This window comes from Nomascus leucogenys, chromosome 8 (assembly GCF_006542625.1).
Source record: "Nomascus leucogenys isolate Asia chromosome 8, Asia_NLE_v1, whole genome shotgun sequence".
Taxonomy (NCBI): Eukaryota; Metazoa; Chordata; class Mammalia; order Primates; family Hylobatidae; genus Nomascus; species Nomascus leucogenys.
In genome coordinates this window covers 54,938,836-54,951,740 of record NC_044388.1, presented here as the reverse complement: position 1 = coordinate 54,951,740, position 12,905 = coordinate 54,938,836, and the positions used below count along the sequence as shown (strand labels likewise).

The window sequence follows — 12,905 nt, the reverse complement described above, 5'->3', positions numbered from 1 at the left end:
TCAGGGTGGAATGGTTGGGGATGGGAAGTAGGGCTTTCTCAGGAAATTAGCAACCTCCTGTGCAGGAGGGCTCTGACTATAAAATATGCTGTTCTTAATGATAAGAGAATGGCCCTACATGTACTTCTTTTCATTGGGAAGATGTCATTTCTAGACATCACTTTGCAACAAACAAGAACTTGGTGCACATGGCTGAAAAACAGAGATGTGATAGGGCTCCTTCTCTTCTGAGGCAGCCGTATGTTCCTGAGGGATACTTGGGAAGAGCCAAATTGGCCCAGTTCTGGATGTGCGTAGAGAGGATGGGGCTGGGGTGGGGTGGGGTGGGGTGGGGCGGGAGGAAAACCATTCTTTCATCAGGAGATGAATCTCTCCCCTCCTTTCCTCTCCCTCTCTTCTTTTTCCACTTCCCTTTCCTCCGCCTTCTCTTCTTTCTCCCCTTTCATCTTCTTTTCCTCCTTCGCTTCTCCCCTCTCTTCTTTTTTCTCCCCTCCTCCTTCTCCTTTCTGTCCTGTTCCTCCTCTTCCACCTCCTCCTCCTTCTCTCTTCTTCCCCACCTCTTCCTCATCCTCCTCCTCCCCTTCCCTCCTTCTTGTTCTCTTCCCTCCTCCTACTCCTTTTTCCCTTCCTCTTCTTTCTCCCCATCTTCCTTTTCCTCTTCTTCCTCCTCCTTCCCCGTCTTTCTCTCGTCCTTCTCTCTTTCCCTCTCCCTTACCTCCTCCCTCTCTTCCTGATCTCCTCTTCCTCCCCATCCTCCTCCTTTTGCTGGTCCACAGACTGCTTGGGGTTTTCACTTTTTTACCTGAAGACTTATCTTTTGTGCTGTGCCTTCTGCCTGGTCTTGTATTTCTGGGATCTGATGGCATGGCTTACTCCCTACTACAGTTCTATGACATAGCTCTATGTCACTGAGCATGCAGTAAGGACACATAGATTTGTATCATGGCTCAGGTATATTACTTTATTAAAATGCTTAATGTGTGTACGCTTCAGTTTCTATATCCAGAAAATGGAGATAAACATCCTATGTACCTCTGTTTGTAAGGATTAAATGAGGCTTTGTCAATGGAAGGACTTCATAAATTTTAAAATGTCATGCAGAAGGGAGAGGTTATTATGACAATGATGATTCTATGAAAGGGATCTTACAAATTCCTTGCAATCATGATGGGTTTTGCCATCAGTTCACTTGCCCATGCAGCCTCTCTGTGGCTAGAATCATCTGGAAGGCCTGGAACTTGAGACTCTGATCCGGTGAAGAGCTTAAGAGATTCCTTCCTACTCTTGGCCAGGGATTGGCAAGCCTTTTCTATAAAGTTCCAGATGATTAATATGTAAGGCTCTGTGGAGCCTTGCCATGTGGTCACTGTCACACTACCTTGCCATTGTAACACAAGAGTAGCATAAACAACATCTAAAAGAATGGGTGCAGCTGTGTCAAATAAAACTTTATTTATGGACACAGAAATTTGAATTTCAGATAATTTCCATGTGTCATGAATATTCTTCTTTTGAATTCTTTAACATTAAAAATGTAAAGATCATCCCTAGCTCACAGGCCATACACAAACAGGCACCGAGTGGGGTTTGGCCTGTGGGCTCTAGTTCGCAAGTGTCTGCCTTACATAACTTCTAGGAGCCACTCCTCTGTCCAGGTAGACTGTGAGTATCAGGGAAACCAAAGAGGGACATAAGTCATTTGAGCATGTGTCACAGGTCCTCCTCTGCCTGGTTGATGTCAAAGCATGTGAAATTACAACACTGGGCTCTTGCCAAAAAATACAATCCAGAGCTCTGCTATCTGAACCTTATGAACATCCAGTAACAAAAACAATGGCAATGATAATATTTATGGAGGATTGCCCACAGGATGTGCAGCTTATCCATTCCTGTACACAATCTAACCTTCTTCCTCAAAGAAGCCTGACCTGTGATTGCTGTATTCGTGGATTCTGCCTTGGCCCTTTGCAGAATGTATCTTGATTCTGGGTTCTTGACCTGCACCAAGGGGCATCATGAGAAACAGCGGGTTTGAGTCACCATGGCATCTCGGTAGAGACGCCGTCCAGGATGCCATCTACTCTGGGGAGAAATTCCCCTCATCACTCATCCCTGTATCAGGAAAAGCTGAGCATCTTAAAAACTAATTTTATTTCAGAAACAATGTCATTTCCTTGTTTGATTTGGCTTCAAGGAAGCTCAGAGTCTATTATACTTCAATCAGTTGTAAAATACTGTAGAAAGTCATCAGCAGCAAAGATGTATTGAGTGCACAGTATGTGCTAAGCACCTTTCATGTAGTCCTTCTCACATAATCTTCACACAGCCCTTTGGGTAGGTAATATATTCTCCCTATGATATTAGGCTAAATAATGGTCCCCAAAGATGTCTACCTCTTAACCCCCGGAATGTGTGAATCTTATCTTACATGGCAAAAGAGACTTTGCAGATGTGATTAAGGATCTTGAGTTGAGGAGATGATCCTAATCACAAGGGTCCTTACAGGCAGGAGGCAGAGGGAGCTTTGAAAGAGAATAGGAAGGCCATGTGATGATGGAAGGAAGCAAGATGCTACATTGTCAGCTTTGAAGATGGAGGAAGAAGCCTCAGGCCAAGGAATGCAGCTATACAAGCTGGAAAAGAAAAGAAAGGGATTCTCCCCCAGAGCTTCTAAGGGAGCAAGGCCCAGGCCCTGCCCACCCAGTGAAATTGATTTTGGGCTCTGACCACAGAACTATGAGCGAATACATGTGTTGTTTTCAGCCACCAAGTAGAAATTTGTTACAGCAGCAACAGGAAACTAATACACCCTCCTTACAAACAACAACATGAGATCTAGAGTGTTGCCCCAAGATTTGAATGAGCTTTGCTGACTCCAGATTCTAAGCTCTTACCTCTCATGCTGCCCTGTCACATGTGTCCTAACCTCTCCTGCCTTTCCGATTTCCCCTTAGCTAGCTCAGGCAGGTTTAACAAATTATACAGACTGGGGGGCTTAAACAGCCAGCATTGATTTCTCAGAGTCCTGGAGGGTGGAAATCTGAAATCAGGGAGCTGGCAGGGGCAGGTTCTTGGTGAGGGCTCGCTTCCTGCTTTACAGACAGCCAGCCACCTTCTCATTGTGTCCTCATGTGGTGAAAAGGGAGATCTCTGGCCTCTTCTTTTAAGGGTATTAATCCCATTTATGAAGTCTCCATCCTCATGACCTAATCACCTCCTAAAGGCCCCACCTCCTAATACTGTCACACTGGAATGAGGGTTTAACATGAATCTTCAGGGGACACAAACATTCAGTCCATAGCACTTTCCCTTATGCTTCCCCTCACCCTGCTTCTTCCACTGCTGCCTATTTCCCCTTACAATCATAAGTATTTCTGTCATCTCCTCACATCTTCGTGTATATGCTGGAGGCAGCATATAAATAAATATATTGGTGGGTGTTTGTGGTGTGTGCATGGGGTGGAGTCCCTGGGCTTTTGTAACCCTGGGAGTTGTGATTTAGCAAACGCAAGGCCCTGACTGTGTTTGCTCCTCCTTTTGCTTTAGTAAAGACAGTGGCTGTCTTTTTTCCTGTGTCACTGGGAGGTGGCCAGGCCAGGACTTCCGCTTTTTCAGAAAACTATGCTTACTTCCTAGTCAGTAATCAGAGCCCAGTAACTGCTTGTGAAGTTTCCCTTCTCCTCAAGGTTATCAAGACTGCGGAAATGATGTCAAGTCGGGCCTTAGTGGTTTCTTTCCTGAATTATTGCTCCACGTGGAGAAAACCCTATTTTCAGCCTCAAATGGCTTCCAATTCAAAATCTACACTCCTGCTTACTGCCCAAGGATCTTTCCAAAATGCAACCTCCTCCTGGCCAAAGGGAGGCAGCCCCCCGTTGTCTGGGGTCCTGCTCATATCTCCCACTTCCTCTTTCAGCCCTTTCTGTTTTCAGCCTTCCTGCCGTTCCCTGAACCCTGTGCCTGGTCCCATTTCCCTGCCTTCACGCATGTCATTCTGTCTGCCGAACTTCTCCTCTCATCCCTCCTTTAGTCCACTTTGCCTGCTGATGAAACTCTAGACCACAGGGAGTTTTAGAGCATGGGTTCTGGAGTCAGGCAGGCTGGGGATCAATTTGCTTTAATTCCATCAATAGTACCTCAATGCCTTACCTTCTCTGCGATCCTGGGGATATAATTCTGCCAGTATTAGCTGTGTGGCCTTGGAAAAGTTAACTATTAATGACATCTTTATCCCTCAGTTTACACATCTGCAACATAAGAATGATGCGTGTAAAGTACTTAGCCTGGTGGCCTCCACCAACATGAGGTGTTATCATTACTATTTTCATCAGTCTTTAAGCCTCAACTTAGGCTTGGTGACTCCTTTCCCAACAGATCCAGATGCCAACCTCACCATCTTCTGACTACTATGTCTCTGGTGCGCAATGCCTGCCTTCACTACAGCCTTTCACACAAAGCATTTACCCTGTTGCTTAATTGTCTGATCATCCCACTCCCTGGGATGAGAACTGCATCTCTTCCATCTCTTACTCTGAGTGGCTTGGCTAAGACGTTCACTGACTCCATGGGGCAACTTCACCTACAGAGGAAAGAGCCATCCTCCAGTGGGCAGGTGATGTGTCCTTGTTCTTTCCCTGACATGCCCAGTCCTCTTGCAAGTGACTTGAAAGGATGCACCGGCCTGGCTGCAGGCAGAGGGTGAATCTGGGAGACAGATCAGCTGTGGCAACCTTTTTTGCAAGGATGAATTGGAAAAACCAACCCTGACCAGTCCATTTATCTCACATCTTGCTTCTCATCCTGCACCAAAAATGAATGGGATACTAGTGGTCCTGAGGCCATGGGAAAACCTAGAGTGACAAGATCAGCACTTCCAGCATCCAGTCATTCATTCTCTTTTACTTATTTTTAATTTTTGTGTGTGTGTGCACTTCAATGTCCCTTATTTTTAAAAGAGTAAGGTCAAATTGGACAAATTGCCCTGGTGACTAGAGTGACCATCTGGACCTCTCTGGGCAGCTCTTTGGGTGGCAGTTGTAGGATCAGGTACTTGCTGAAGCACTGCATCCTCATCACTCCCCAGCTTAGAGTGAGGCCAATTCAGATGCTTAATCAACTTCTCTTTCCCATCTCCTGCAGTTCAAACGGCATTTTGCCCCCATCTCCCTCCAAAGTGGCAGATACCACAATGCCATGCGTTTGCACAAGCCAGTCCCTCTAACAGCAGATGTGATCCTGAGGCTGGGCTCCTGAGTTGCTCCCCACTTGGGAGCCCTGTATGGGATGAATTGCATCCCCTCAAATTTATGTGTTGAAGTCCCAACCCCCAGTACAGCACAGTACAGCCCCCTTATCCAAGATTTCACATTCCAAGGTTTCGGTTACTCTCAGCCAATTGCAGTCCAAAAATTTTAAATAGAAAATTGCAGAAATCACAAGTTTGACATTGAGCATCCCTGAGTAGCATGATGAAATCTCACGCTGTCCAGCTCCATCCCACCAGGAACATGAATTGTCTAGAATATCCATGTTGTCTCTACTACCTGCCTGTCCGTCACTTAGTAGCTGTCTCATTTATTGGGTCCAAAATGCATAGTATATGTAGGGTTCAAAACGATCTACGATTTCAGGCATCCACTGGGAGTCTTGGAATGTATTCCTAGCAGACTGGGGGGACTACGGTACCTTAGAATCTGTGACTGTATGTGGAGATAGGGTCTTTTTTATTTTTATTTTTATTTTTTTTTGAGACAGAGTTTTGCTCCTCTTGCCCAGGCTGGAGTACAATGGCACGATCTTGGCTCACTGCAACCTCCACCTCCTGGGTTCAGGCGATTCTTCTGCCTCAGCCTCCCAAGTAGCTGGGATTACAGGCACGTGCCACCACGCCCAGCTAATTTTATATTTTTAGTAGAAACAGGGTTTCACCATGTTGGTCAGGCTGGTCTCGAATGCCTGACCTCAAGTCGTTCACCCTCCTCAGCCTCCCAAAGTGCTGGGATTACAGGTGTGAGCCACCATGCCCTGCTGGAGATATAGGGTCTTTAAAGAGCTGATTAAGCTAAAGTGAGGCCATGAAGGTGGGCCCTAATCTGATATGATTGTGTCCTTACAAGAAGAAGAGATGAGGACACAGATGTACACAGAGGGAAGAGCACGTGAGGAGACAGGGAGAGGATGCCACCTAGAAGCAAAGGAGAGAGGTCTCAGGAGAAACCAGCCCAGCTTCCAGAGCTGTGAGGAAATAAATCTCTGTTATTTAAGTCCCCAGCCTGTGGTACTTTGTTATGGCAGTCCTAGCTGACTAAGACACAGCCCGATTGGTTGGTTCTGACACTTCTTACCACAGTTCACTGCATTCTCTTCACTGAATTGCAATTTATCTGTTGGCATATTGGGTTGGCCCGCTGGAGTGACAGGCCTAGCGTAAGCACTTTTATTATCTCTACCACTGAGAAACCCTGGCATTGATAGCTGCATGCGAAGTGCTTCCTGAATTCATGAGAGCTGCTACTGCAGTGAAAGCTCTGAAAGTGTCCAGAGAGGGACAGGAATCTTCTCTTTGGGCAGAAGTGATCTTTTCACTTCACTTGCAAAGTACATCAGATGGAAAGGTAGCCCAGTTGTGCAGTGTTGGGGAAGGGCCTACTGGAAGCTTCTTTTCCTAATTTTCAACTGGTGAGGTTTGATGATTTGGTAGACTCACTGATCATTTTGTTCTTTTTTGGGTTCTGTGGTATTAATAAATGGCTATATTTAGATTCAATTTCTTTCTTGTACTTTTCGTCGCTCTGCCATTCTCTCTTCCACTCCCGGCCCTACACCTTCTCCCAAAGGCCCTCCCAGACCTGCTGCAGGTGGAGAAAGTGTTCAGCTGCTGGTCCCCTCTCCCCTCACCCACCCCAACTCCAACTGAGCACTAGCAGCTCACATCTGTGGGCCTTACTTTCCCCATAAACACACACGGGCGTACTGCAAGGGCTTACCGCAGCTCTGGTAGAGCACTTCCAAGCCGCTGTCACTGCAGACCATGTGTGTGGGCCAAGCTTTCCCACTGCTGCCTCCACTGTAGCTGGGAAAAATCAGAGTCCAGAGGAAGAGAGTGGCTGTGAAACCCTTCATGGTGAGGGCCTGTATGGGACACACAGAAAAATAACCGGCCAATAAAAAGCCCGTAAAGTTTCTTCCTCTCCCCTCACCAAGGCAGTGGGATGTTCAGTTTCACTTCTCAGATTTTAGGCTCGCTGGGAGCCACAGCAGAAGTAAAAGGCTGTGAGCAGAGGTTTTTGAATACTGTTCCCCCGGGACCTTGAATCTACAGGTGCGGCTGGTCTGGTCTGGGTAGGATGCGTGTTGACTTTCTGCTTTCACAGGGAGAGGGTCAGCAGTGATGCGTGAACTTACCTCCCGGGGCCCCTCAGAACAGCCTCCACCCCCAGGTGAGGTTGTAAACTTGGGAAAGACAAAGCACAGGCCACCATCTGTTTCCCATCTCCAGCCCCTGTGTCTCTGCAGGCTCTTGATGCAGGCTGTGTACGGACCAGGGACCTGGCTGCAGCTAGCAGGCAGCAGTTGATAGCACGAGGGCTACAGAATGACATTTGGAATCTGGAGTGAGGCTTTGGCCCTATTGTCACTTTCCTCTCCTCTGGCTTTGGCTCTGCTCTTAGGTTTGGGATTTTAGCAGTGAATTGTCCAGCTGCAGAACAGACCTTGTTTTGGGAGCTGCAGATGTGGTCTCTGGAGATGAGGCAGAGGCAATAGCCCTGAGAAGTGAGCCGTGTTCTATTTCTGGGTTTGGCTTCGTAGAAAAAGCAGGAAGGGTGGGGAGGTGGGGCCACCCTTAAGGACGCTGGTTTGATGGTTTTGGTGTTAGTGGGATCATTGACATCACATCTCACTTTTTCTTCAAAGCCAAGGTTCTGTCCTCCTTCCTCCATGTATCTCTATTCTGCTGCAGGACAGAAAGGTTTCTCAGTCTTGATTCCCCAACCCTGCCCCAGCTCCACCTTAGTGTAAGAGGACCAGAGTCAATGCCAAGGTCAGCAGATATCAGGAGCAACAGAAAACACTATTTTCCCTGGAGGAACAGCATTTTTCTGAATGCACTAGGTAAATTTACTATTTCTGCTGATGGCTAATCAAAAATTAGAGTTAGCTCAAAACTTTTTTTGAAATAGGTGGAACTTAATTACCAATAAATTGATTGGTAAATAATTTGGATTTCTTGATAGACATCAGATAGTAGTCACTTGGAGAAGGAACAGTTCTGGATTGATTATTTTTAGGTACCTCTGCAAATAAGTTCAGTGATGATGGCTTTCAGCGGCAGTTCTCAAAGCACGGCCTGGGAAGATGACAGCCTCAGCTTCCACTGGAGGCTTGTTAGAGATGCAAATTCTGGGCTACTCACAAGACCTATTAAATCAGAAACTCTGGGGGCGGGACTCACCATTCTGGATTTTCACAAGCGCTCCAGGTGTGCCTGATGCAGTCTGAAGTTTGAGAACTGCTGGGTTTTACAGAACACAAAGCGAAGGTTGAACCCCAAGGGAGTGGTGGGAAGTTGCTCTAAGAAGAGAGAAGGCTCCTCTGGCCTGTGTGAGTGGAAGGCAGCTGCGCTGTGAGCAAGATCTCAGGTGATGAGAGTCTGAAGCTCATGGTGAGAGCGGGGGCCCTGGTGGAAGGGTGGTAGCCCCTAGAAGGTCCAGGATGGAACACAGAAGCTTTCCCTTGGGATATGTGAGTGTTCCAGCAGTTGTAAAGAGAGCTCTGAACATGTGAGTGAGGAGAGCAATTGAGGGTGAGACCTTCCTTCCCTGCAAAGTGCGTCATGATTGACACTGGAGGAGGAGTCCAGGAGTGCAGGGCAGGGAGCAGAAAACATGGCAGAGAGCTGTGGGCAGCTGTGGCAGGGAAATGGTCTTAGTCTGTTCTGGCTGCCATAACAGAAATACCTTAGACTGGGTGGCTTAAATGACAAGCATTTATTTCTCACCATTCTGGAGGGTGGAGGTCCAAAGTCAGAGATTAAGGTGCTAGAAGATTCGGTGTCTGGCGAGGGGCCTCTGGTTCACAGATGGTGCCTTCTGGCTGTGCCCTCACATGCTGGAAGGGGCGAGGGGTTTCTGTTAGGCCTCTTTTATAAAGGCACTAATCCCATTTATGAGAGCTCCATTCTTAATGACCTAATCACCTCCCAAAGGCCCTACCTCCTAATACCATCACCTTGAGTCTTAGGATTTCAATATATGAGTTTGGGCGGGGACAGAAACATTGGCTTTATTGCAGAAACAGTGTCATCTGAAGACAGGGCTACAGATTTTTGAGAATCAAAAGACCTGGAAATGAAGGGAATCGTAATTCAGGGATCTCACTAGCATTTAGAAATATTCCATATGGACCAATCAGGAACCTTGTGATCATGGTAACCCTAGGACAGTGGTCTTCAGGCTAGAGTGGTCTTCAGGGCATCAGCATCAGCTGGGGGGCTTGTTAACATGCAGATTGCTGGGCCCCACCCCAGAGTTTCTGCTCCTTTGTGTCTGGTGAGGCCTGAGAACCTGTGTTTCTAACATGTTCCCGGATGATGCCAGTGTTGTTGATCTGGGGCCACATTCTGAGGACCTCTGGTTTAGCCTACAGAATTTGATCGTTTGCAGAATGTACAATTTAAAAAAATCTTAATGTTTTGTTTTATGACAGATGGCATTTTATATAACACACATATAACATACCCATATAGGATTAAGAGTAAGCCACATTCTCTAAGGAATTCTACTTACTAGTTCTGCCTACTGAAAATGGGATTTGATTGAAATCGTTAGTTATGGCCCATCTAGTTCGGAAATCAACCCATAATGATGTCTTGAAGAGTTCTTTAACTAGAACCTTTATAAAGACAGCCAAAGTGTTCTTTGAGAATGTCCTATTCCTTAATTATAGAATAAAATTAGCATCGGTTTATGATAGTTATTTAAAATATGGTTATGTCTATGTAATGGTAACCAAACACACACATACTGTCAGGCTTTGATGCTGACTTCTAATCTCTTAGCAAGCTGTAGCTGAAGAAGCTGGGCTCTGGTCTCATTCAGATTTCTCTTCTACTTTTTGGACAGTCCTCCTTTTCTTCCGTGTCTCACACTGCTCTCTTTCATATATATGTGTGTGTGTATATATATATATATATATATATATATATATTATTTTATTTTATTTTTTTGAGATGAAGTCTCACTCTGTCACCCAGGCTGGAGTGCAGTGGCATGATTTCAGCTCACTGCAACCTCCGCCTCCCGGGTTCAAGTGATTCTCCTGCCTCAGCCTCCCAAGTAGCTGGGATTATAGATGTGTACCACCATGTCCAGGTAATTTTTGTACTTTTAGTTGAGACAGGGTTTTGCCATGTTGGCCAGGCTAGTCTTGAACCCCTGACCTCAGATGATTCACCCGCCTCAGCCTCCCAAAGTGCTGGGATTACAGATATGAGCCACTGCACCCACCCTTCCTTTCCTTTTGTAGAGGTCTTCTTGGGGATGGTGGCTTTCTTTTCTTGCAGAGTAAAAATAGTCTTATCAAGATGACCATCCCTAAAGCCGTTCTTAAGGAGAAAGTGTTTGTTTGAGGAGAGACTTAAAGAATCACATGTGAGACTCTGGGGGCAGGAGTCCAGCTATGTATGTAGGCAAGTAAGGGTGAAGCTGTGCCAAAGAGAAAATACAATACTCCAGGGAGTGAGGGGAGAAAAAAGAAAGGCCTGGAGGGAAGAGAGGAGAGGGGAGGAAGAGAAGAGGGGAGAAGGGGAGAGGAGAGATAAGCACGTGAATGGCTGGTGTGGAGTGGAGGGAGGCAGCCTGCCAGCAGGTGGGACAAGCAAAGGTCCCTTAGGAACAGATTCTGCATTGCTTCCTGTGCAGTGTGCAGTGTGACAGCCCTCTCCACTCTGTGACCCACAAAAGGTCAGGGAAGGGGGTTTGGGCCAATGTAACCTACATTACATGTGCCAGTAGATGGCAGACAGTCCTAACTATTCTTTGACGCTACACAATGATGATGTAGCACTCTGTCTCCAGTGGCAAACGTACCTTCCTCATCATTTGTATCTGACTGTGGCTGCTCTCCTCTAATTTCCCTCAGATCTTTATTATATTAGGCAAAAATTTCCCTTTGCATAGCACTGCCACTTTGGTTTTTTCCCTGTGGCCTGTCTCTGAGTTTCTGCCACACTGCAGTGGGAAGAGACAGGTTTGATCATGTCCTGCCTTTGTCTTCTAGATCAGGGGTCCCTAACCCCTGGGCCACAGACCAGTACTGGTCCATGACCTCTTACAAACCGGGCAGCACAGCAGGAGGTGAGTGAAGCTTCGTCTCTATTTATAGCTGCTCCCCATTGGTCACATTACTGCCTGAGCTCTGCCTCCTGTCAGATCAGCAGCGGCATTAGATTCTCATAAGAAAGCAAACCCTGTTGTGAACTGTGCATGCGAGAGATCTAGGTTGCACACTCCTTATGAGAATCTAATGCCTGATGATCTGTCACTGTCCCCCATCACCCCCAGATGGGACCATCTAGTTGCAGGAAAACAAGCTCAGGCCTCCCATTCATTCTGTATTATGGTGAGTTGTGTAATTATTTCATTATATATTATAATGTAATAATAGAAATAAAGTGCACAATAAATGTAATGCACTTGAATCATCCTGAAACTACCCACTACCCACCCTCCTATCCATGAAAAAATTGTCTTCCACAAAACTGGTCTCTGGTGCCAGAAAGTTCAGGGACTGCTGTTCTAGATTGAGTGCAACCTGAAAACTGCTCCCCTCCTGTGTAGAAGTTAGGAAACCATGCTACTTCCTGTGTAACACTATTTCACAGCCCCCTTGACTGACTGCTAATGTTTTACTTTTTAGTTAGTTTCAAACCCTGTGTTATATGGGTTATACAAATATTTTGTGGAATTGATGCCAGCTTACTAAGCTTTTCAGTAGAGTCTTTCTCACGATCTCTCAGACTTCTGGAAGACTCACTGCACAGAAAGTGTGAGATGCCCCCAAAGTCGCTTGGGCTCTTGATGTCACATAGTCTGTGTATGTATTTGATAGAAATGTATCGAAACCAACTGGCTGCTTTCTGCACAACTAGGGAAAATTCATCTGTCTGTCTGCTTGCTTCAGGCTCTCCCACTCATTTATCCAACAAATATTTATTAAGCACCTTTGAAATGCTTACATTTCCCAGCACCAGGAATACAGCAAAACAACGTTCTTGTTCTCATGGAGATTACCTTCTAGTGGGAAAAGACAGACGATATTTTTAGTACAGTTGTTTAATAAAAGAGAAGAGACTTTGCTTTTTGAAAAGCTTCTTGGATTTCACAAGGAAAATTGGAGTAAGTGTTCTGAAATATTTTCAGCTGGCTGTTTATTGTGTATGCACAATAAACTTTTTTTCTTTAATTTGCTCCAGACTGGTAGCTCATTAGGGTTACCAATAACTGTTTGCTCCAATGGACAAACTGTAGTAGGCCTATCTTGGACACTACCCTTTCCTCATTTCTTTTTTACCCCATTTGTTATTATTATTAATATTTTGTTATTCTGAGGACATACTATGCAAAGTACTTGCTTTTCAAATAAGTCTACGTATACTATGGCAAACTACAAACAGAAATGGTTTTTGTTGGTGTGAGGAACACGTATGCTGGGCCAGGAAAGAGGTGAGCACTTACAGATCCGTCTGATCAATTTTCCAGTGATGAAAAGAGCAACACGTTGCAGCATCTGATTAAAGTCAAAGAAATTGCTCTGAGCTGCGGAGAGGGGAGCTCTAGCATGAAAGGACTGACGACCAATTGTATAAAAATCCTCTGCAGCATGGGACAAATTAGCAACTTGTAGCT

The 12,905-nt window shown here is 45.8% G+C and overlaps 1 protein-coding gene across 1 annotated transcript in view; it reads right to left on the bottom strand.

The window, feature by feature from the left end:
- Positions 1-7,181, bottom strand: part of LY86 (lymphocyte antigen 86) — a 59,209-nt gene extending 52,028 nt beyond the window's left edge. Inside the window, exon 1 of the mRNA XM_003272238.4 lies at positions 6,987-7,181. Coding sequence (XP_003272286.1) covers positions 6,987-7,122 — 136 coding nt within the window. The 5' untranslated portion in view covers positions 7,123-7,181. The remainder of the gene's footprint in view (positions 1-6,986) is intronic.
- Positions 7,182-12,905: the final 5,724 nt, after the last annotated feature.